The sequence below is a fragment of the Pteropus vampyrus genome, unplaced genomic scaffold, assembly GCF_000151845.1.
Source record: "Pteropus vampyrus isolate Shadow unplaced genomic scaffold, Pvam_2.0 Scaffold504, whole genome shotgun sequence".
NCBI classification, from domain to species: domain Eukaryota; kingdom Metazoa; phylum Chordata; class Mammalia; order Chiroptera; family Pteropodidae; genus Pteropus; species Pteropus vampyrus.
Window position 1 is genome coordinate 521,053 of NW_011889285.1, and position 23,821 is coordinate 544,873.

General features: G+C 36.0%; 2 protein-coding genes across 2 annotated transcripts in view; both read left to right on the forward strand.

The window, feature by feature from the left end:
- Window positions 1-6,402, forward strand: part of LOC105307585 (E3 ubiquitin-protein ligase TRIM22-like) — a 23,478-nt gene extending 17,076 nt beyond the window's left edge. Inside the window, 3 exon segments of the mRNA XM_023524874.1 lie at window positions 2,300-2,326; window positions 2,585-2,808; window positions 6,202-6,402. Of these exon segments, the coding sequence (XP_023380642.1) occupies window positions 2,300-2,326; window positions 2,585-2,808; window positions 6,202-6,402 (452 nt within the window).
- Window positions 6,403-8,068: 1,666 nt separating this feature from the next.
- Window positions 8,069-9,007, forward strand: LOC105307604 (olfactory receptor 52H1-like). The gene has a single exon (XM_011383153.1). It carries the CDS (start codon window positions 8,069-8,071, stop codon window positions 9,005-9,007), a length of 939 nt encoding a protein of 312 aa, XP_011381455.1.
- The last annotated feature ends 14,814 nt before the right edge of the window (window positions 9,008-23,821 follow it).

Genomic DNA, 23,821 nt, shown 5'->3' on the forward strand with positions numbered 1-23,821 from the left:
GTAACCCTGAATAACACTTGAATGCTGACTTTATTTTCTTAAAATAATCCTGGTATAAAAACTGCAGTCTTGTGAGGATCATGGTGAGAAGATAAATGTCATTAAGTATGAAACATCTAAGTGTCACAACTTAATAATAAATATTTGCTCTACTAGTTACCGAAAATAGAAGCTCTGTCAGTGTCTCGCGAAAGAGGTTTTTGTGTTCTCGGGAGCACTAGGGTCATTTTACTGAAGTATCGTTGATCAAATCTCAGATACCACGTGCTGCTAGTCAAGGCTACTGCAGCTCTGCCAGTGATAGATGAGTGTGTGCGTGAGACAGAATTTTATTGTAATTCTGGTGTTGCTACATATTGGCCTTAATCAAGTAAACTCAATTCTACAGGATTCAGTTTCTCATGTGTAAAAAGAAAAAAGAAACTTACCACATGTAGTAGTATGAAAATTAAACAGAATGTTTTTAATAATTTCTGTCATTTCTTGAACATAAGCAATAATCCAGTATGTTATCTATTCATTTTTTGGCTTCCTCTCACTGTGACTACAATAAATGATTTTAAGAATACATATTAGTTTACTTTCAGCATTATTACTCTTGCTTTAAGAAATAACTTGGAAGAATTATAGTTTTTCCAAATTTTAGCTAATAGGAAAATAAATGTTTCTGTACAGCTGTCTATTCTTATTTTTTTTTATTATTTTACTGCAGTAATTCTATTTTATTGAAATGGAATTTAAATATTAGCTTTGTTTTCCCAGCATTTAAAAGTTATTTTTCACAAGTATATAGTAAGAGTCAAAAGCACGACTGTGGGATTTCTTAACAATGGTGTAGGTAAGCGTTTGTTGCCCAGGTCAGCCTTTTGCAGTGAAGCGAGAGTTCTCAGGAACAAAGAGAAAAGTCTCTTCTTCTCATGAGATGGGGGGAGGGGGGGCATTATTTCTGCAATGCATGCTCATTCAGGGCTTGGTGGGATCCCCATGTCTTTTTGCATTTTTATTCTTACCTCTTCTCCAATCAAGTTCAGAGCTAGGAAAAAAAAAAAAAAAGTGTGCTGTTTGTGCTGTTTTGTCAAGTTCCCAACTGCCCCATCTTGGATGAATTTTGATGAGACAAGGAATCCAAGGTGGATTTTCCCAATGTCTCTCTTTGTGTGCATGTGCACATTTATATCTTAGCACTCATCCGTGGAAATGAAGGAAATATAAATTTTCCCTTTGACCTCTGCCTTCCGGTTCCCCCTCCCCGACCCCATTGCTAGATTGACTGAGGCTCTGAGTCACTAGTAATGTGCACTCTTGAATTATTGAAAAACTGACTTTCCAGGGACAGTCATGTCTTCGTTTGCTGGAACACTCAATCCTCCAGTTCAGTATGAAGTACCTCGTTACAAGGAAAGACCTGAATTTTTGTACACAATAGAAGAATCTATACACCAAGGGCCATCTGCCTTTTAACAGAGGCTCCTGCCTCCATAAATAAAACCTTCTGTTGAAAAGAAAATGAAATTTTCTGTTGCTCCTAGTTACACATTCTCTTACTTACAAACTGCCGGAGACAGTTTCCTGGACTCAAAAAAGTCCGGTGGTCACCAAGTATAAATTTGCTCTATGCAAATCAATTCTAGGCCTTTCTCCTCCTCATCACCTGAACCTTTGAGTAGCAATCACACCATCTTGTGTTTCTGGGACCCTGGGATTGCTTGACCATCAATGAAGCAGATTTGTATTCACAGTAGGAAGTTTGGGTGGGTTCAGGAGAATCTCTGAACATAAGGAACCTTTAACCTGTAAGACCATCCAACGACAATGTGCGGGTATTTAGGGCCATCCTTTAATAGTGATCAGAAGACTTTTCATTTGAGGACCTGAGATCATTATTGAAATAATATATTACCTGCATTCATCAGTATGGGATCTCAATGAGCTTTCATTTTGCTTAATGATATTGTGCCATCTTCATCCTGACTGCTAATCTCTTCATGCTGTCAAAACCCGGTCTAATCTTTATCTTAGCACTCATAGCCTACCTGTATTTCCCTCTGCTGTGTACCTTCTCAGCTCAGGTAACTCATTTGACTCTCTAGGGTGGGAATGTATCAATTATTCTCAATGTTGCTTTTCTGTAAGACCATACAGATCCATTCCTAGATTCTGTAAGAGTTTTCCACAGAAAATCAATGAGATGTGTGTGTAGATGGATGGATGAAATGATAAATAGATGGTTGGTAGGTATAAATAGATAGTGTTTCCTCCTTTGCCTCTAACAACATCATAGAAATTTTTGTTATTTCAGAGCTGACAGAAGTTCAGAGCTACTGGGGTAAGAAGAAGTTACAGGGTTTTCAAATCATCATGTTCTGATCCCTTTTCAGAAGTGTGGTTACTATTAGGTCCCATGTTCTTAGTTTCATGTGTCCCCCCCAAACATGCACACACACGACAGTTCTTAAGTGTCTGGCCCTCATCTCTGACCCATCAACCCCAGTTCCTCCCAATCAATCCTCAGTATTCCTCCTCACAATGTCACAAGACACACAGGCCCTCTATAATTCACCTGAGTGTATAGTTTTTTCTGCAGTGGATGTGACGCTGTATCCAAGTCAATGCTATTTTGAATGTGATCATTCTGCGGATTAGAGGCAAGTGACAGTTGTGCATACTTTTATTATTAGGAATGTATATCCATGTAACTTTTTTGCTCTTGATGTCTTGGGCTGCCAAAATTTCTCTTTGGGGAAATACTACTGGGAAGCAGATGTGTCTGGGAAGATTGCCTGGATCCTAGGGTGTAGAGTCAAACAAGTAATCTCAATGAAAAAAAGAGCTCAGGGTTTGTTTATGACCCAAATGGAAATTATCCAAATGTTTACTTCAAAGCAGACCTGAAAATGGCTACTGGGATGTCTTAGAAGGCAGGAGAAGACTCTTCTGAACACTATAAATATTCCTCTACGACATTTCCAGCACCTAAAGATATTCCCTTGTGAGGAAAGGGAGCTGAGAGGTTTAACAGTGGTCATTTTAGAAATGAACACAGGTACTTTGTCTTTAGTCTATGAAAAGTAAATAATAAGAATGAAACTTTCTCTCACTTTAATAGAAAAATGGGACAAAACATTTGTTTTCAAGCTCTGGGAAAACAACGATTGTGGCATTGTGGTTCCTGAAACACTAATTACATCTTTGTGAACTAGAAAAAATAAATAAAAGATGGATTATGGTTCAGGGAGTTCATAAATCCATTGATATTATAAGTTACAGATTTGGAAAAAGAAAGTGGCAGCCTAGAAAAAAATTAGCTCCTACAGGATTTTAACAAGTTCTTTCACATAGAGGATTAAAACTAAGGTCACTATTTACAGCCAAAAGTGGTGGACACAATTCTGGATCAAAAACATAAACTAAACACACACACGTACGTACACACACCCCCAAAAGCTGCTGTCAAACCACCTTCCAGAATTGAAGTTTATGGAAAGGGACTTTTGCCCAGAGATGTGAAAGGATATAGATACATTCTGCAATCAGGAGCTTAACCCATCTTCCTTCTGTCTCAGTAACTGGATCTGTAATATCCATGAAATCATCACTGGGTCAGGATTCGAAGCCACCACACTAAGCTTTGGTTCAGGACAGAGAGCCTAGGAGAATAAGATGAGGTAACTGAAGGGAAGAACACAGAAAGAAATTTAAAGAGAGAGGTCAGAGGGGTTCCCATTCAGAGTGACACTGCAAACCACCAGGATATATGGAAATGTATCTGTATATATCAATATAGCCTCAATATGTAAAATATTAACTAAGAAGCAAGATGACATTAGCAAAACAAAATGAGACATTTAAATGTATCTATTGTGACTAACATATCTAGAGATTAAAATGAATCAAAAATAGTGAGTTTCACACACATAATTTAAAAATTATGAAACTTGGTGTGGTAAGCAGAATAATGGCCACCCAAATGCTGTCCTCATCCTAAGCCCCCATGATTATGTGAGGTTACATGGTGAAGGAAATTATGTTTCAGATGACTATCATAGACTCAGTAGACTTGAAAATAGGGAGATTGTCCTGGATTACCAAGGTGGCCCAAATGTAATCACAGGGATTCTTAAAAGTGGTAGAAGAAGGCAGAAGAGCACAGTCAGACGGAAATGTGAGCATGGAAGAAAAGCAGAAGTAACATTGCTGGCTTTGAAGATGGAGGAAGGGGCTTCTAGATGCTGGAAAATACAAAGAAAGAGATTCTTTTCTAAAATTTCTAGAACAAAAAGCAGCCTTCTTAACATCATGATTTTAGCCCAGTGAGACCTATGCTAGACTTCTGAACTACAAAACTGTAAGATAATAAATTTGTGATGTTTTAAGCCATGGAGTCTGGTAATTTATGATAATAGCTATAGAAAACCCATATCCTGCATTCAACAAAAAATAGTATTTTTACTTTTTGTTGAGTTATTATTGACATATGACATTATATTAGTTTCAGGTGTATACCTTAATGATCCAATATTTGTATACATTGCAAAATGTGTATAGTAAGTCTAATTAACATCCATCAAATACATAGAAAATTTTTTCTTGTGATGAGAACTGTTAAGATCTACTCTCTTAACAACTTTCAAATATGCAATACAGTATTAACTATAGCCACCATGCTGTACATTACATCCTCATGACTTATTTATTTTATAACTGGAAGTTTGTACCTTCTGACCACTTTCACCCATTTTGCATACCTCCCGCCCCCACCTCTGACAACCGTCCATCTGTTCTTTGTATCTAAGAGCTTGGTGTTTTGTTTTGTTTTTAAATTCCACATATAAATATGATCATATGGTGTTTGTATTTCTCTGTCTGACTTATTCCACTAAGTATCATGTCCTTAAGGTCTATCTATACTGTCACAAATAACAAGATTTTATTATTTTTATGGCTTAATAATAATATTTTGTTTTATATTTATAACATGTTTTCTTTATCCATTCATTCATGAATGAAAACTTAGGTTGTTTTCATATCTTGGCTATTGTAAATAATGCTGCAATAAACATGGGGAGCCATATATCTTTTAAGTTAGTGTTTTAACTAATTATTGAGGAAATTAAAAGAAGGCTTAGATCATGTTTATAACATAAATATACAGTATTATAAACACATCAAGTATCTCCATATTAATATATAAATTCAATATAAAAATAAAAACCATATGTGTATGTATGTGTATGTATGTTTGTGCATGTGTGTGTATGTTTGTGTGTGTGTGTGTGTGTGTGTGTGTGTGTGTGTGGAGAAAATGCTTATGAACCTTATATGGAAATGCAAAGTGCAAAGAATAGCTAAAAAAAATTTAAAGAAAAAGTTGGAGGTCTTACTTTCCAATATCAAGACTAGAAAATTTTGATTATATTTTACAGTATTGGTACAAGTTTATACAAATAGACTAATTAAAGAATACCTCAAATACAAGAACATACTTAGGCATCTGAGAAGTTATCTCAACTGACTGTGTCTGAATAGTCAATAGACTCTCCTTGGGACTCAATCTCTACAGCCTACTAAAATCACCAAGCTACATCCCATCTCAAGGGAAAGGAGTTAATATGGTTGATTTCATTCCTTGTCTGGGAATGGGAAATGGAGGGTCCCATATGATCTAGTTCTATCTCCTGGGTATACAGGAAAAGCATAAATGTTTTCATTTCACCTCTTACAGAACTTCTCCCAGCTTAAAACTTTACTTGTTTCCTTTTAAATAGATACTTGCTATAAGTTCTATAGAGCAAGAGAAAGAAGACAGTTTGGTGAGTTGAAAACTACACTCAATTAGGGAAGAAGTAAACCTTACACTGGCTATGTGATTTTATCCGATAAGGTATCCTTGCATTTACCTAGTGTCCAAGGGCACTAGGGTTGTGCCCTTGAATGTGTGTCTCTGGGTGGAAGGAGTTATTCTGACAGCAATGATTCCATAATTTGACAGATGCTAGCAGAAAACTTGATTTCAAGTGAGACCAACTAAAGTAACCAGTTATACAGCAGGGAATTCATCAGGAAAGAAGCATTTTGGATAGAAGAACTGAAGTCTGAATAGGTTTTGACTGCAGCAGAAGACCTGGGTTTAGATGTTTTCTCTTGAGCACTTCCTTCTCTTTTAGTTTTAATGATTAGTGTTTCATTTTTCTCCCCTTTAAGTTTACTCCCCATAACCCTGAGGAAATGTGCTTCTTGTCAGGTGGCAGTGAGTCTGCGCTCCAAGAGACCGAGTTGCAATCTAGCCTAAATTATACAGAGATTTTGGGGCTTCTCAGTCTACCTGCTTTTCATACCACAGGAGGTGATATGAACTCTGTTGTTATCGTTATTCTAATAAGATCAGTGTCTCTGGGATTTTAGTCCGTATCATACCTGGAGAGGTAACTTAGAATATTCATTCGTTTAGGCGTGGGGGCAGGAACTGCCTTTACACAGTGAGAGCTAGTTCCACTTTCTGGATAGATGTTTTGTTCACTTTGTCTAACTAAGGACTCTGGCAATGTCAAAACCATCCTCTAAATGAGAGAGACTCACTATTTAAAGCTGTGATTGGGGTTCTGGCAAAGATGTTACAAAATCCTATGTCTTAATCCATTCTTCCCTCCTTTTGCACAAAACTACAGATTCCTGCCAAACGCAATAATATAGAGTTGTTATGACTTATCCAACAAAATCTGCTTTTGTTCCTCAAAAGCTGTTGGGATGACTTTGTAAATTTATTGGCGAGGGTAAGAACTAAACCTCTCCAAAACTGTTCTGAGGATGGCTCAAGTTATGCTGGGCCTCGCCAATTGCTGCACTCCCTGGTATCACTGTTGCTGATTTCCTTTCAAATATAGCTAAAATAAAATATAATTTAACCAAAAAAAAATACTTTATAAAATAGATCACACAATGGAATTAAATCTTAAAGGATATTTTCAATACAAAAAGGTACCTCCAAAGGCAGACTCTATTTAGTGCAAAGCTAGAAATTCCCAAAGACCAGTTCCAAGTACTGCAGACCACAAATGAAAACATTGTGGTGAAACTTGGTTGTTCTTTATTTCATCTCTAAGAGGTGAGAATCAACTCTGCTTAACTTTGCCTAAGCCAAATAACATTGGCTGTTATCTATTATGGAAGCATTGCCAGTCTGACTGATGGTTAGAGCTGTCCCCTTTACTAATGGTGGGAAACAGAGATCCTACAAAGTTTAGGGTATTACCCTTGAAGACGTAAATCATCCTCTGAAATCACTGCTCTCTGCCTGAGTCAGAGGAATGCTTCTTTCTTGTTCCTGTGCATTTTCTGGTAAATGTGTTCACATATATTCACATCTCAGTAAGCATCCATCCTAATCTGAACTGCATTTTAATACCTGTGTTACAAAACCTCCCATACCTCCCACAGCACTGGAATATCTTTTTGTTCCCTTCCTTTTTCATTATTTTTTTTCTACTGCTTCATTGAAATTCTTCAGCTTGTTTTATAAAATCCATTTTCTGAAACATAACATTTGCTCTATAAAGGTCAGTTACTCCCTCATGTACTATTTTTATTCTCTCTCTCTCTTTCTCTCTTTCACTCTTGCTCTCTCTCTCACTCTTTCTCTCTCTCTCCCTTTCTCCCTCCTTCCCTCACACACACCTCCTTTCTTCTCTTCACACACTTTTTTTTTTTCCCATTTGGACGGGGGCCTATTTTACATAATCTGCATTAAGACAGGGACACAGTTATTTAGGTTTAATCATATGAAATTGCTTAACCAAAAAAAAAAAAATTCCTACGGTTTATTAAGAAATGTATAATATATAAAGAAATGAAGGGCCAATGGGAAATAAAAAGGGCAATGGCAAGTCAATTCCGTAGGTGCTAGCTCATCCAGGAGACAGGAGGTGCTTTTCACGTAGGAACCCCGATTATGACAGTTGCAGTCCTCAACCATGTGCAGCACCGGTGTAGAACTGTTATCTTTCATAGCCCATTCTGACAGCTGATTCGTTCTCAGGACTCAAAACCCAGCAGATTCCAGACAGAAGAGACTATGTATAATTTGAGCTGTTACAACCCAAGTTCCTTTATTCTTGTTGGAATACCTGGCCTGGAGAAGTTCCACATCTGGATAGGGATTCCCTTTTGTGTCATCTATGTTGTGGCTATTGTGGGCAACTGCATCCTCCTCTACCTCATTGCAATTGAGCGCAGCCTCCATGAACCCATGTTTTTCTTCCTCTCTATGCTGGCTGTGACAGATCTCATCTTGTCCACTGCTACAGTGCCCAAATTGCTCAGTAACCTCTGGATGGGCTCCCAGAAAATAACCTTCTCCGGCTGTCTCACCCAGATGTTCTTTCTCCACTTCAGCTTTGTAGTAGACTCAGCCATTCTATTGGCCATGGCATTTGATCGTTACGTGGCAATCTGCTTTCCTTTGAGATACACCACCATCCTGACTCCTCAGATGATCATCAAGCTTGTGATGAGCATTGTTGCAAGGAGTTTCTCCATCATCCTACCAGACATTTTTCTGCTAAAACGGTTACCCTTCTGTGAGACACGTATCATCCCACACGCCTACTGTGAGCATATAGGGGTTGCTCGCCTTTCTTCTGCTGACATCTCCATCAACATTTGGTATGGATTTGCTGTGCCTCTTATGACTGTCATCTCAGATGTGATATTTATTGCTGTTTCCTATACCTTCATCCTCCGTGCTGTCTTTCAACTCTCATCCCAGGGTGCCCGCCAAAAGGCCCTTAGCACCTGCGGCTCTCATGTCTGTGTTATCCTTATGTTTTACACACCTGCCTTCTTCTCCATCCTTGCTCATCGCTTTGGGCACAGTGTCCCTCGAAATGTGCTCATCTTATTTGCCAACCTCTATGTGGCTATTCCTCCTGCTCTAAATCCTGTTGTTTATGGAGTGAAGACCAAGCAGATCCAGGACAAATTTATTCTCCTTTTCTCTTTGCAAAAGAAATAAGGAGTGGGGAGGGCCACTGAAGGGGCTATTGAGGTACAATTGATTAGGTTAAATTTAATATAACATAGGAAGACATAAAAATAAGGTTATAATTCCTACTAATTTGAAATTTTAGAGTCCTACCCATGTGCAAAGTATAGGCAGGAGTGAGAAGGGAGAAAGAAATTCTTTGAGACTTCTAGAACACCAAGGGTTTTCTTGGTTTAGTTTTCTCACCATTTGTATGAAGAAAGTGATGATGCGTGTAGAAGAGCACTAAGACTAAGTTTTACATCTTTCTTATTGCCAATTTTGAGATATTTGAAGGTTAGTATTTCCTAACATGCAACTCACTCCTGTGTTTCTCAGTTTCTGAATTTAAAAAAGTCTCCTGCTTTCCCTCTTTAAGTTGCTATCAATTCTCTCTACTACACCTATCAAACACTGCTTCACACTTTATTCTCGATGCTATACATTATTAATCCCTTTTCCTGTGTCCTTTACTTGCTTTATTTTTTCACTGCTGCTCATCTCACATTACAGAGTTGATTATCTTCTTTAACTATTTTAAATTGTGTGCTCCAAGCAATTTTCACTACCCTTGGTCCATATTTTACAAGTATTAATATATTTAATTAAAAATAATTATGAGAGTAATATTAGTTAATTAATTTCACAGATGAGGAAACTGAGAATTATAAAGATTACAGAAAAACAATTAGTAGATTTAGGATCCAAACTTAGGCCTGTCTGATTCTGAATTCTTTTATCTGATTGCTTCCCAGGTATCTACTCACGTGAATGGCTTACAAACTTCTCAAACTTAATTTCTCCAGAACTGACCTGGAAACTTACTAATTTCCTCTGTAAAAAGTACTCTCCCTTTTCTGTTTTCCTTTACGGTAAATGGCACCATCGCAAATATGAATTCCAAAGCCAAAAACCTGTGGCTTCTTCTTGATTTATCCTATATCATCTCCAACAAAATTATCTCAATATTTGAGTTGAATATTTAACTTTGAGGTGCTTATAAGTCATTCCAGTAGATAAATACGTTGCATTTACCTGGTGTGGACACTTATCTATTATTTGTCTCTCAGAGAGTATTTCAAAGTTATCTTTTTAAAGGATTTCCAGCCCTGTTTCATCCAATCCACTCACTCTATAAAAGTCAGAGTGATCATTTTACAATTTATATGATTGTGTCACTTTATGCCTTGAAACTCTTCAATAATTCTATTGTCCTCAAAATCATACATAACTGTTGTCCTCAGGATCACTGCCGGGAATGGAAGATTTAACGAAAAGAACAATCTTCCATGAGACTCAGAGCCTTGTACTTAATTTACATTTATTCACATTTCATTTATGTTTATTTTCACTTCATTTGCACTTCCTTAACCAAGCTAGTAATTTCAGAAGTAATATTCTTCTTTTTTGTTGTCCTACTCAGTGTCCTGTTATTTTACAAAAAAATAAAATTTGACGTGAATGTATTGTCTGTTGGGTGGAGCTGGGTGAGAGCCATCTATGTTTCTCTTAAGAAACTATCCCAGGACAAAAACATCTATTTTCTAAAATCTCCACTAGAAAGAAGCTATACATTTAATCAAGATGGACATATTAAATTACTTGGGAGTAAGAAGTAAAGCCCCAAAGGTGCTTACATTTTGTAGGCACTTGGTGATTTGCTAGGGACCCAAGCACATGTGGGTTGGACAAACAAACTATGCAGCAAAAGGCAATGGTAAACCACTGCTGCATTTTCTCTTCTCAATCTCTATGTTCCTTGTCTTTTTTACCTTGAAAACCCTATGAAAACTCATTCATGCCAGGAGTCAGAGCTGACTGGACACCAGATAACAACAAGAAGTAAAGAGTAAAATTGGCATAATAAGATAAGATCCTATGTGTGCATAGATGCGTGTGTGTGTTGACATTTTCTTTGCTGTCTGTAGTGCCCTTTCGACAGTTCAGAAGAGACACATGCAGGTGCTGCTCTACTCATGCCACTATTCTAAACTGTCACACTTATTTGCTTATGTATTTATCCGTCCACATCTATATTATGAGTGCCTTGAAGGCAGAAACTTAGTCCTAGGGAATCTTATACTCTGTCTTATGAAAATACATAGTAAGAAAATGGTTTCATGCATATTCAAACTTATCATAAACCCCTTCCTCTATGCCACCCTAACTTTTCCTTTCTTCCTTCTCTATCTAGCTTAGATTCCATAGTATATTATTTTAATTGTTGTCTTAGTTACCCTAAACTCAACTTGTTTTAAACTCAACTGTCTCTTCTATATATTCAGTTGAAAAAAATTCCAGGAATCTTAAAGAAGTTAGCTCTGTATTTTGGAGAAGTTGGAGAAAATGACACAAGGGGGCAGACTGATACTGCTCTTAATAAATTAAGACAGTACATCACCATACTTGCCTGGTTTCACTCCCCAAATGCATCAAATTTTTTCTTGTCTCTACCACTTGCGCTTTCTCTTTATTTTTTGTTTGGCAGTTCCTATTTAGGCTTTAATTAAAAATCCTTCTTCAAATATTTTTTATTTAATCTTGTATATTAGATTAGTATCTCATACACATACTTATTGCACGATATGCTTTTTATTTCAGGATTTATCTCAATTTTAATAAGGTGATTGCTCGTATACTTAGTTGTTTAATGTCTATCTTCGTATGTCATTGAGGACCAGGTTAGCATCTGCCTTGTTTACATTGCATTCCTATCACCTGCAAAGCTCCTAGTTTATAATAGGCATGCAATAAATATGTTCTGAATGAAAGAGCTGAAATAAATGAGTTTTAATTAATTAATAAAATCTCTATTTTAGCATGATGGGAAGCTGCCTGGGTTTGTAACTCAGTCTAATCAGAGAGAAACTTTTGTAGAGTCACAGAGACTTATTTTCCCTACAGTAAGGTAATAATTGTTTCTCCATTTATTCTTCAGAGTTCTTCTTTAAATTAAACATTTCCAAGTTATTATTCTTTTTTCATAAAGAAACTGATTTCTAGAACAGCTAAATATTTTGTTAGAGGACAAAGGAAGGGATGACTGAAACAAGGGGTAAGTCCTAGGTTTTTGGCCATTAGACATTGAAAATAGACTTCCTCACTGGACCAATGAGAGGTTGTATGGAGGGTTTTCCTGTTAGAAGGATAAGACTGTACCCAGGATGGCTATCTATGATTTTAGACTTGCATGTACTTTGTCTGAGAAATCTGACCCACACAAATAGATTACTAGCTTGTACTCTATATAATGGACTAAACTCAAAGTTAGTGATGATTCACCACTGAGGGAAGATGGAGAGAACTGCCAAGCAAGACCTAAATTAAAGTGGTGGCGGAAGTCATAGTGGAAAATGTCTCTTGGGTTTTGTTATCTAAGGCTAGATTCAGATTCATTTAATTCAACAGACATTTCTTGATCATCTTCTATGAAACAAGCTCTGGCAGAGATTCAGAAGAAAATGAAACAGTTCTTGAACAAGAAGTTTTAGAAGTTCTAGACTGGGCCTGGATAATGGTAGAGCTGAATATTGTCAGAGTTTTTATTTTTTTGTCTTTTGGTTTTGTTTGGTTTTTATTAAATTACTAATCAAGCTAGATCAAGATCTTGCTGAGACTCACATATGCTATCATCTTGGATTCCACAACTCCTAAGCCACCACTAATGAGCAAAAGTGTAAGTTTCTAAACCGGACAAGTATTAATTTATTTGAATCCTTGCTCATGTCCTAGACTGACTTGGGGCCATAAGACCTGAAGCCCATAGGACACCTTAGTTCCCAGACTCTCTATTCTAGCCTGTCTCTAATCCCTGGAGAAGACAAGGACAGCACATTTCCACTCTACTTCTCTAGGCTCTGTGTTTGTTTTTCACACACTCTGTGAACTGGATCTTATGCCTGTTTGTTGCGTTCCTGTGTCTAACCCTGGGACTGCTTCTTTTGGTCTTGGGTCTGTTTTTTGCCTGCTGATTTTCTGCATTCTCTGTTCTTTACTCTGTCTTTGTAAACATTTCTAGGACCAGAACCTCCAAGATGTAAGGCAGTGGTGAACAAGGTACAACTATTAGGGAGTAAAGCCTATAAAGGGAGTAAAGCTGGTGAGAAATGGAGCTGGTGGAGAAGAGAGAAGGAGGTGAGAAAAGAGTGGACTCCAAGAAATTGAAAAGGCCAAGATTAAAACTTGGAATAGAGAGTCTAGAGTTGACACTCATGGTAAGAATATAATGTGAAAGAGCCGTGGAAGCTTAATTTTGAGCCCCTTACACTACATTCCCCCAAAATGATTCTAGTTTTTTTTACTGAAGGTCAAGATTTATAATGCTAAGGATGTGAAAAATTAAAATGATCACAATAGATTTAGTACTAACCATACCACACTGAGGTCAACAATCTGAAGATTAAAATTTGATATGCCTCCTCAGAGACTTTTAGGTTATCTTATATGTATAAGCATGGGTTTGTATTTGTGAGTGCATTTATGAATGAGTGTCCTATTTTTCTTTTGGGATGATGGGGGAAAGCACTAAGATATCCACTCACCCTACACACTACAGGGGGCACAAATACGTAAGGGATTTGAACAGTCACTTTCTGGATTGGGTCTTACAACAGTCCTCTGTGACCCATGGACAAGCCATGAATATTTTTTCCCCTAAAAGTAGCAAAAGAGATCTTCACATAGACATATTTGTCATAAAAAAAGAAATAAGTACAAGTTTTGGATTATGATACTTCATGATCAAGATATTACTGAAAGACCTGTCCTATATTTAGTTTAGTGCTGGGAGAGGTAAAGCACATAGAAATATAAGACATGTTTTTGCAATTTCTTAGTCTGAGGTGAGAGGAGAAAAATGCTCAGCAATCAATCAGAAACCAGTAAATAAAATGGAAGTAGAATGCTTGCTAAAGACAAAAACCCTACTCAGAATTCTGTGATCAAAGACAGAGACAGCACTAATAAATGAAAAATAATGTACAGTTAGTGACAACTGGGAAGTTACGACACAGAATGGAAATATAAAGCCACGAACCTTTTTTTATATCTAGAACTTTGAAGGTTGGGGAGGAAGGTGCTACCCGTTTTCTCACATCTAACTGTGTCCTTCTTTCCAGACCATCTTTCGGTAGTGTATAGTAACTATAGATTCCCTAGGTTTGTTTGATGGGCGTCTTCATCTAATTTGAACGTTTCAAAATATGGGAAACAAGTGCTTATGCTTTTCCATATCTTCCATTTTTCAGAGTTGAAGTATAGGAGCCTACCTTGTGTTAATATGGTAGGCTGTGAGAGTGCAAGATGGAGGGAGAGGCAGGCGAATAGTAGGGTAGGAAACATGAGTAAACTGTATTTACAACACAAGTTAATTAGTGTGCAGTCCAATGAGCCCTCTGTCAGTCATTTATTTAACAAGTATTGATTGAACAATGCAGCAGACACCGTTCTAGGGAGATAGAACAGTGAAATAAACAGACATGATATCTGTCCTCTTACAGTTTACCATTTATAACGTGAAGAAGCTAATTAAGTTAAAATGAAGGTAGCGTGGTAAGTGACCTGAACGGATAATATGGAGTGCCAGAAGTGCGCCTGGAAACGTTACCTAATTTGGAAATAGTTTAGAAAAGCTTAGTGTGACGGGAGATGAGGGGGAGTGAGCTAGAGGAAGAGAGAAAATGGACGAAGCCGAAGAAATGTCCAAGATCAAATGTAGGTGGAAAAGAATTCAGACAAGAGAATTTCCAGAAGCCAAAGGTCAAATTGAATACAGATAAAGAAATATGAACTAAAAGTGAAGTTATTTAGTGTACAAGTAGAATTTAGAGTAAACACAAAGGAGTCACAGCTCTATAGATTCAATAAAAAATGGACTCCCCTTCCCCACCTTAGTCTCTCTAAATGACAAAGGACTTTCAAAGGAAAAAAATTGGCCTCAGGATATACTATCATTTCTAGGATGAGGCTGTAAGATCTTTTGCTAAGCATAGAGAAATATTGAAGGGTATGCTTAATAAATCTTTTCAATTAGAAAAAGGATCTTCTAAGAATCTTAAGGCTTTTTTTTTTTTCCAGATAACCATAACTCCCAGCCAAAATCACACAGGGAGTTAGTGCAAAATAAAAAGAGGCCTTTAGATCTTCAACTTCATTAGGCTGAAAAGGATACTTAGATGTAAACACAGATAATTTCTCATTGAGAAGCAAATATGACACTGAATATAAAACCAATTGCCTAGAAGTGGTTGTAGCTAAGAGCCACGGAGATTTATTCCCAGGGAGCAGGATTGGGTCCTTATTAAGAAACTGGTGATACATCTCTGGCTGGATTTTATAATCTTTAATAAACTAGTTATTCACTAGTAATATGACTCTCAATATTTTACATATGAGCATCTATTGCAGTTATTCTATCTCTGTGTCACATTGTATATTAACTATATAGGCAGAGGATTTTTTCTCATTTTTTTTTTTGCTACGCAGGTCTTCAGATTGAAAGGAACCACATTCAAGGAGCTCTATTCAAGGAATTGAGTCCAAAGAGCCTACTGAAACTTTGTTTTGGTTTAGAGGCTGAGATCCTGGACTTTGAACTAATCCCATGATGGGAATGAGTCTTTTGGATTTTAGGAAAGAGATTCATTTATTTTCCATGTAGGAGAATATTCACATTTTTCTGGTTAGAGGGTGGGCTATTACAAATTTTATTTCCCAAAGATGGGCAGAATAATATCTTGCTTCCCATATATTTTTCTACAGTACCATCTTGCCACTCCTACAGGAGGTACAGTTTAATTCCACTCCCCTTTCATCTGGGTTAGCCTTAGAGATTTTTGAGAGAAGAATACAATATATGTGACATTTCAAGATATTCAAGACTCGATTATAAGAAGCTTACATCTTCCTAATTTGTGTCTTTGGACATTTATTTTTTTGAACACTCTCTCTGGAACACAGCCATCATACTGTGAGATTCCCAGGCCACATGGGAGTTCACGTGGTTGACAGCCTGGCTGAGCTCTCAGTTAATAGCCAGAATCATTTTAGGCAAACTTAAAGATGACTACAGTTCTATACAAAATCTGATTGCTGCCACATAAGGCAGAAAGACCCCAAATGACAATTGCTCATCCGATCCCAGTAACTCTACAAAATCATAAGATATAATAATAAATTGTTTTAAAACACTACATTTTGGGGTAGTTTTGTTACTCAGGAGTCAATAACTAGAACAATTTAATTCTCTACTCTTTTTTCTCCAAGGATCTTGATCATCCTACCTAATCTTCTTAAGTCCTTGGGGATAACTTAGAATTTGTATTGATAATAAATTAATCCTATTACCTCATTACCTTTTCACATTTCTTCATTTTCCTCATTTCTTATTTCTCCTTATTAATATTAGTTTTATGGTTTATTCTTAGAATTACTGTTTAATACAAATTCTCTCTCTCTGCTTTTCTTCTTCCCTCCCACTCAAACATAAACATACATACACCATACATACACACACACTTTATTGTGCTTTTTTAGCAACTCTCTCCAAATCCAACTCTGCACTCACTTTTTGCCTGCAGCCATGAGATAAGAGTTGTAAATGTGCTGATACCTTATTTTAAATTTAGAATTACTAAACTCAAGAATGTTTTTAGTTGAAAACACATAATTTGAGAATAGAAGGAGAACTACTGGTAATGTGACTTAGACAACAACAAATATAAATTGAGACTTTCCTGAGCAAATTGAGATATATAGCCACCTACTTTTTTGGGTTTCACGGCAATTACATTTCTCTTTCCTTTTTCTCTCACACTCTTTAGATGATTACCTTATACCATTTTTCTTTTCTCAAATCTTTCTTTCCTACCATTATTCTCAGTCACAGATGACATCGCTTTTACTTGCCTGGAATCATAGAGGCAAAAAGGAAAACATTTCCATAGACATCCACAAATACACCTACTCACCTACCTGCATCTGAATTTTTATTTCTATTTTTCCTCGGGTTAATATGGATGCCAAGATCAAACTCTCCACTTACGCACTAAACTCCATTATGTAATGCCTACTTAAAGCAATCATTTCAAAAATTCTCTCTTCTAATTATCACCTATTCTTCTCAAACTATTCCAAAAAATTCCAGAAGAGGGAAGGCTCCCTAACTCCTTTTATGAGGCCACCATTACCTTGATTCCAAAACCAAGCAAAGACATTACAAAAAAAGAAAACTATAGGGCGATATCTCTTATGAACATTGATGCGAAAATCCTCAACAAAATATTAGCAAACTGAATTCAGCAATACATTAAAAATATCATACACCATGATCAAGTTGGATTTATTCCTGGGATGCAAGGTTGGTTCAATATCCGCAAATCAATTAATGTAATACACCACATTAACAAATCGAAAGATAAAAACCATATGATCATATCAATAGATGCAAAAAAGCATTCGACAAAATCTAGCATCCATTAAGATAAAAACTCTCAGCAAAGTGAGAATAGAGGGAACATAGCTCAACATAATAAAGGCCATATATGGCAAACCTATAGCTAACATCATACTCAACAGGGAAAGGCTAAAAGCATTTTCCTTAAGATCAGGAACAAGACAAGGAAGCCCACTTTCACCTCTCCTCTTTAACATTGTATTGGAAGTCTTAGCCTCAGCAATAAGACAAGAAAGAGAAATAAAAGGCATCCAAATTATAAAGGAAAAAGTAAAACTCTTGTTATTTGCCTATGACATGATACTACATATAGAGAACCCTAAAGATTCCACCAAAACCCTGTTAGAACTGATCAATGAATTCAGTAAAGTAGCAGATTACAAAATAAATATTCAGAAGTCAGTGGCATTTTTATACACCAATGGTGAACTTTCAGAAAGAGAAATTAAGAAAACAATCCCATTTACAATTGCGTCGAAAACTATAAAAAACCTGGAAATTGAATTAACCAAGAAGGTAGAAGCTCTGTTTTCAGGAAATTATTATAAGTCATTGAAAAAAGAAATTGAAGAAGATACAAATAAATGGAAGCATATACCCTGTTCATGGGTAGGAAGAATCAACATTGTTAAAATGGCCATATTACTCAAAGCAATCTATAGATTCAATCCAATCCTTATCAAAATGCCAATGGCATTTTTCAGAGAGCTCGATTTATATGGAGACAAAAAACCCCGAATAGCCAGGGCAATCTTGAGAAAGAAGAACAAAGTTGGAGGTATCATACTACCTGATATCAAACTATACTACAAGCCTAAAGTAATCAAAACAGCATGGTACTGGCATAAAAACAGATTCATTGATCAATGGAACAGAATAAAGAGCCCAGAAATAAATCCAGGCCTATATGCTCACTTAATATATGACGAAGGAGGTAAGAATATACAATGGGGTAAAGACAGTCTCTTCAATAAATGGTGTTGGGAAAATTGGACAGATACATGCAAAAAAAAGAAGCTGGACCATCTTCTTACACCGTATACAAGAATAGACTCAAAATGGATTAAAGATTTAAATGTAAGACCCTGAACCACAAAACTTTTAGAAGAAAACATAGGCAGTATACTCTGTGATATTACTAATAGGAATTTCTTTTAAGATATATCTCTTAGGGCAAGGGAAATAAAAGAAAAAATAAACAAATGGGACTATATCAAAATAAAAATTTTTTGTACAGCAAAGGAAACCATAAACAAAACAAAAAGATAACCTATTGTTTGGGAAAAGATATTCACTAATGATACATCTGATAAGGGGTTAATATCCAAAATTTATAAAGAACTCATTCAACTCAACAACAAAAAACAAACAATCCAATTAAAAAATGGGCAGAAGACCTGAACAGATACTTCTCCAAAGAGGAAATACAGATGGCTAACAGATATATTAAAAGATGCTCAAGGTCGCTAATCATCAGAGAAATGCAAATGAAAACCACATTGAGATATCACCTCACACCTGTCAGAATGACTACCATCAATAAATCAAAGAACAAAAAATGTTGGCGAGGATGTGGAGAAAAGGGAACCCTCATACATTGTTGGTGGCATTGCAAATTGATACAGCCGCTATGGAAAACAGTATGGAGGTTCCTCAAAAAATTTAAAATGGATATACCTTTTGACCCAGCAATTGCACTTCTGGGTATTTACCCAAAGAAAACCAAAACAATGATTCATAAAGATCTATTCAGTCCAATATTCATGGCAGCACAATTTACATTAGCCAAGATATGGAAGCAACCTAAATGCTCATCAACAGATGATTGGATAAATTATGGTTCATATATACAATGGAATATTTCTCAGCCATTAAAAAAAATGAAATCCTACCATTTGCAATGACATGGATGGACCTAGAGGTTATTATGTTGAATGAAATAAGTCAGACAAAGAAAGATAGATACCATATGATTTCACTTATATGCAGAATCTAAGGACAAAAAGAACAAACAGAAACAAATATAGTGGACAATTTGGTGAGGGACAGAGGGGAGGAGGGTTGGGAGGCTTGGAGAATAGGGTAAAGAGTTAAAGTACAAATTAGTGGTTGATAGTTGGGCACAGAGAGCATGGAAGAGGGAATGCAGTTAGCATTAATGTGATGGCTAAGCGGAGGGCCGGGGAGGGAGGGAGCAATTGGGGGGATCGTTTTATGAACATTATAGATGTCTAACCAATGTACTGTATACTCGAAACTAATTTAAATAAGTAAATATTTTTAAAAACTCTCTTTGTTTTTAAATGATCAATTCTCTCTCTCTATTGGATCTTTATCCATCAATATAGAAACTTGATAGTATTTCTCTAACCTTAAAATTCTTTCTTGACTACAGTTTCCTTCCAGCTATCTCAGTTCTCTCCCTTTGCAGCACAACTCCTTGAAAAGTTGTCTTTACATACTAGTTCTAATTCTCTCCTATTTTGTCTTTAACTCACTCATTTTTGAATTTCATATTACTACTGTACAATTCTGTCCTTGTCAAGGTCAGTAATGTCTGCAGTTGCTAAAAATAATTGTCTCAGTCCTCTTACTCCTTGACTTATCATCAGTACTTTATATAGTTGATTATTTCCTTCTTTTTGAATGACTTTCTTCACTTAGCTTCAGTATTTTTTCTCCTACATCATACCTACTCCTTACTTGTCTCTTTCACTAGTTCTTCCTCATCAGGTAACTTTTATTAGAGATTAGTTTTTGGTGCTCTTTAAATATATTCCATTTTAAAAAATTTCTTTTTTATTTCATTTAACTTCAGAATTTTACATACTGTCATTATGGTGCTGATTGGTTAATGAATGCGTACTTCCTGTGTGGAACTTTTCTCTCAGGTTTTCACTCTGGCCTTAAAGCCCTATTCACACTCATGACCCCTTCTCCGGCCTTAAAAAAATGCCCGACCTTTAAGAGAAAACTCTGATGTGACTGATGTGTCTCCCCAGAGGTCTTATTCGCAAATTTGCCTCCACTTTTAGCAGCTGAGATCATTGGTACTCTGAGCCAACCACTGCCTCTCTGGACCAAAAATTCTTCAGAGAGTGGAGATAAATAGTACCAAATCTCAGATCTAGGAGCTATGCTACTTATGCTGAATCAGTGTTTTTCCTAGTACTGCTAACCACTGAGGCTGGGGTGAGTATTGGATAAATGAGATGGACAAAAAATTAAGGTTAAGGATAGTTCTGTAAATCCAGGAGCAGAAGTAGGGGAAGACAGAGAGAGATGGCAGTCATACAAAGATATTGAGATCAGGCACGTTCAGGGTGGTATAGCCGTAAATGTTGGTGGCTACTGTATACTAATATACTTGTAATGAAACTAATATACTTGTAATGAAAAAGTAATTTAAAAAATAAAAAATAAATAAGATATTAATGTCTTTGGCTACTCTGGAGGGCATCTCAAAATACCTCCTGAATTCTACTATAGGATGTACAGTTTCTTGAATCTTTCAGGTATTTGGATAACTTTATTGTATTAAAAAATTTTATATTCAGTAAGTCCTTATTTTCCATGCACCAATTTTTTTTCTGCTTCAGTTAGAAATTTTATTTTCTTGCTATTTTCTTTATGGTTTCAAGACAAACCATTCAGATAGGTCTCTAGAAGGAAGCTTCCTTAAAGTATTGGTGAAGTCAGAATTTCTTCACTATAACTACATCTTACTCTCACTTATATTGGTGAGGCCAGACAAACAGAAGTAAAGCTATATATAGTTGTTAGAGAGTAACCTTGTTCTTGAGAACCTAGGACCTTCATAGCGCCCTTAGAGAGCTTAGAGGATCAGAAAACTTATCTGATTTCCAGCTTCCCCGGTGTCTGAGTATAAATGATTTCTTCTAAATCTAATTTTCCAATTCCTTCTTATAATTTCATATGCAGAAAACTTAAAAGCCCACCAACCCAGGAATCCCTACTTCGACATTCCCAGGTTCCAGCTATCTTTTCCAGGGCAAAATCAGGTGATTGCCTAATCAAACAGCCTAACAGAAAATTTTTTTAACAGAAATAAGATACGCATAACTTTATTCTTACTATCACTTAGTAGCAGCACAGAATGTGCTCACTCTCTTTGTACTGAAGGACCCAAATATCACAACTTTTCTTATTTCCAAAAAAAATTAATGAAGGGACTTAAATGACGTTAGCATATTGATGAGATCGGGATCATTGAGGAGCCAGTCCATCTCATATCTTGCAAGGGTCCACCTAACCCAGTTAACTGAGGACCAGTCTTGAATATTTCTGAAGACAGTTTTTTCTTTAAATGAAGGTAAAACCCTCAGTGCCCTCACCATGGGATTACAGATTCAAGAAAGGCCAATATGACTTCCAGCTTGAAGGACTAAATGAAGTTTCCTCTTTTGAGAGGTACTTGGTGAGAGAGTACACGGTAAGACAAATGGACTCAGAGATATTCAAAGTCATGAAAAATAACAGTATCATAGTGACTATTTATTAATTCACAGAGAATGAATTATGTACTTTACATGATTTTTTCAATCTCTGAAACCCTTATGAAGTATTATTATCTCAACTTTACATTAGGAAACTGAGGACAGAGGGAGAATAAAATAATTGCTTAAGGTAATACAGTTAGCAAGTAACAGCAGTCAGGCTAGATTTTGAACCCAGGCACTTAAGTCTAGGCTCTCTCTAATCTCTTATTTTCCAGACTGGACCACATAAGGAGAGTGATGATTCTTGGAGCTGAGCTATACAAGAGATGTTTGAGGCATTTGAGGAAGACTCATATTTGGAGACTAAATTTTATTTCCTCAGGGAGACTTTCTCTGAGTATGTGTTATGTGCTGCTGAGTCCACTGTGACTCCTGGTGACCATACAAATGAGTGATGTCCACAATGTCCCATCCTCAACAGCTACTCAACTCTTGTAGACTCATGCCTATGGCTTCTTTTATGGAATCAATCCATCTCTGAGTAGGTACTGACTTACGTAATTTTTCTTCATTGCATATATCAGTGTAACATTTTAACACACATATTGAAGTTTATTTGATTAACTATGTCTTCTCATTAGATAAGTTTAATATATAAAGGAACATGCATGTTCTTACTCTCCAGTATATATTAAATATCTAGAAGAATGCCTGGTACATAGTAGACTCTTGATAAAAATTTTGACAAAGTAAATAAAAGAGTAACTTAAAAGGGATATTAGTGTTCATAAAATAAAAGCCTAACATGTTGAGAAAAATTATGCCTGTTTTATGTGGATTGTGTTGACAGAAATTGACTTAATGAAAAGAAAACATTCTCAGAATCAGAAGGTCTAAAATTTAAAATGGAGCCTCAAAAATGCATATATTCTCTGTCACTAGATTGTATAAACAATAGCCATTCAACCACTTTTCAAGATATCACACTTGGGAGTCAAGCATTATATAAGTATTGAACTTTGTGATTTATTTTCCAACTAGATGAAAAGATTATATTCCACTGATTTATCTATTATTTAAAAATCTCTAGTCTTCCCAGGATAGAAGTAAAAAATATTTACACTTTTCCAAGATGGGGATTGATATGTTTATAATAACTCTCTTTCTTCTAACTTGATTTTTGAATTTTTAAAGATATACAAAATAACGGTAGAATTGACAGTAAATTCTCTCATTTGGCTTTAAAATTCAAACAAAGCAATAATTATATTAGTATTAAAACTTGTAATAACATTATGACTTAAATAATTTATAGCTTTAGTAACTGTTAGCATAAAGTAACAAACGCGGTAGTATATGAGAACTGCATACAGTATTGCAATTAATAAAATAAGAAAATTAGTTGATTTTTAATAATTCAGTTGCAAATGAATAAGGGATTAAAAGAAAGATATTCTTTTAAATTCTTATAGAACTTTTTTGATCCTATTGTAGATTCTAAAATTTGTTTTAAGAGAGAATCATTGAATGAATTGAATGTTGCTGTTCCTTCTAAACATAAGGGTGTTTGAGTCCCAAAGACTGAACCTCAGTAAGGTAAGAATAATGACTCTGACTTCGCCTACAGGAATCTCTCAAGGTAATATGGCTCCAAGGAAAAATGGCTCTTTCTCTCTTTTCTCCTTTCCTATTAGCATTACCTTAAATCCATGACTAGTGACAACCTACCCTGATTGAACTCATCACTAAGCCCCTGATCTCTACCTTTCTTCTTTTCTTCTTATGACATGCTTCATTTTGAAGTTTTCCTGTGTAGCTCCTGGCTGAAATGGTCATATCAGAGTTCATACTTAAAGTAGACAAAACAGCCTAAGACAGATATGTTATATAATC

Bases quoted from the DNA above. Each gene is read 5' to 3' on its own strand.
- LOC105307604 (XM_011383153.1), top strand. From the start codon at position 8,069: ATGTATAATTTGAGCTGTTACAACCCAAGTTCCTTTATTCTTGTTGGA.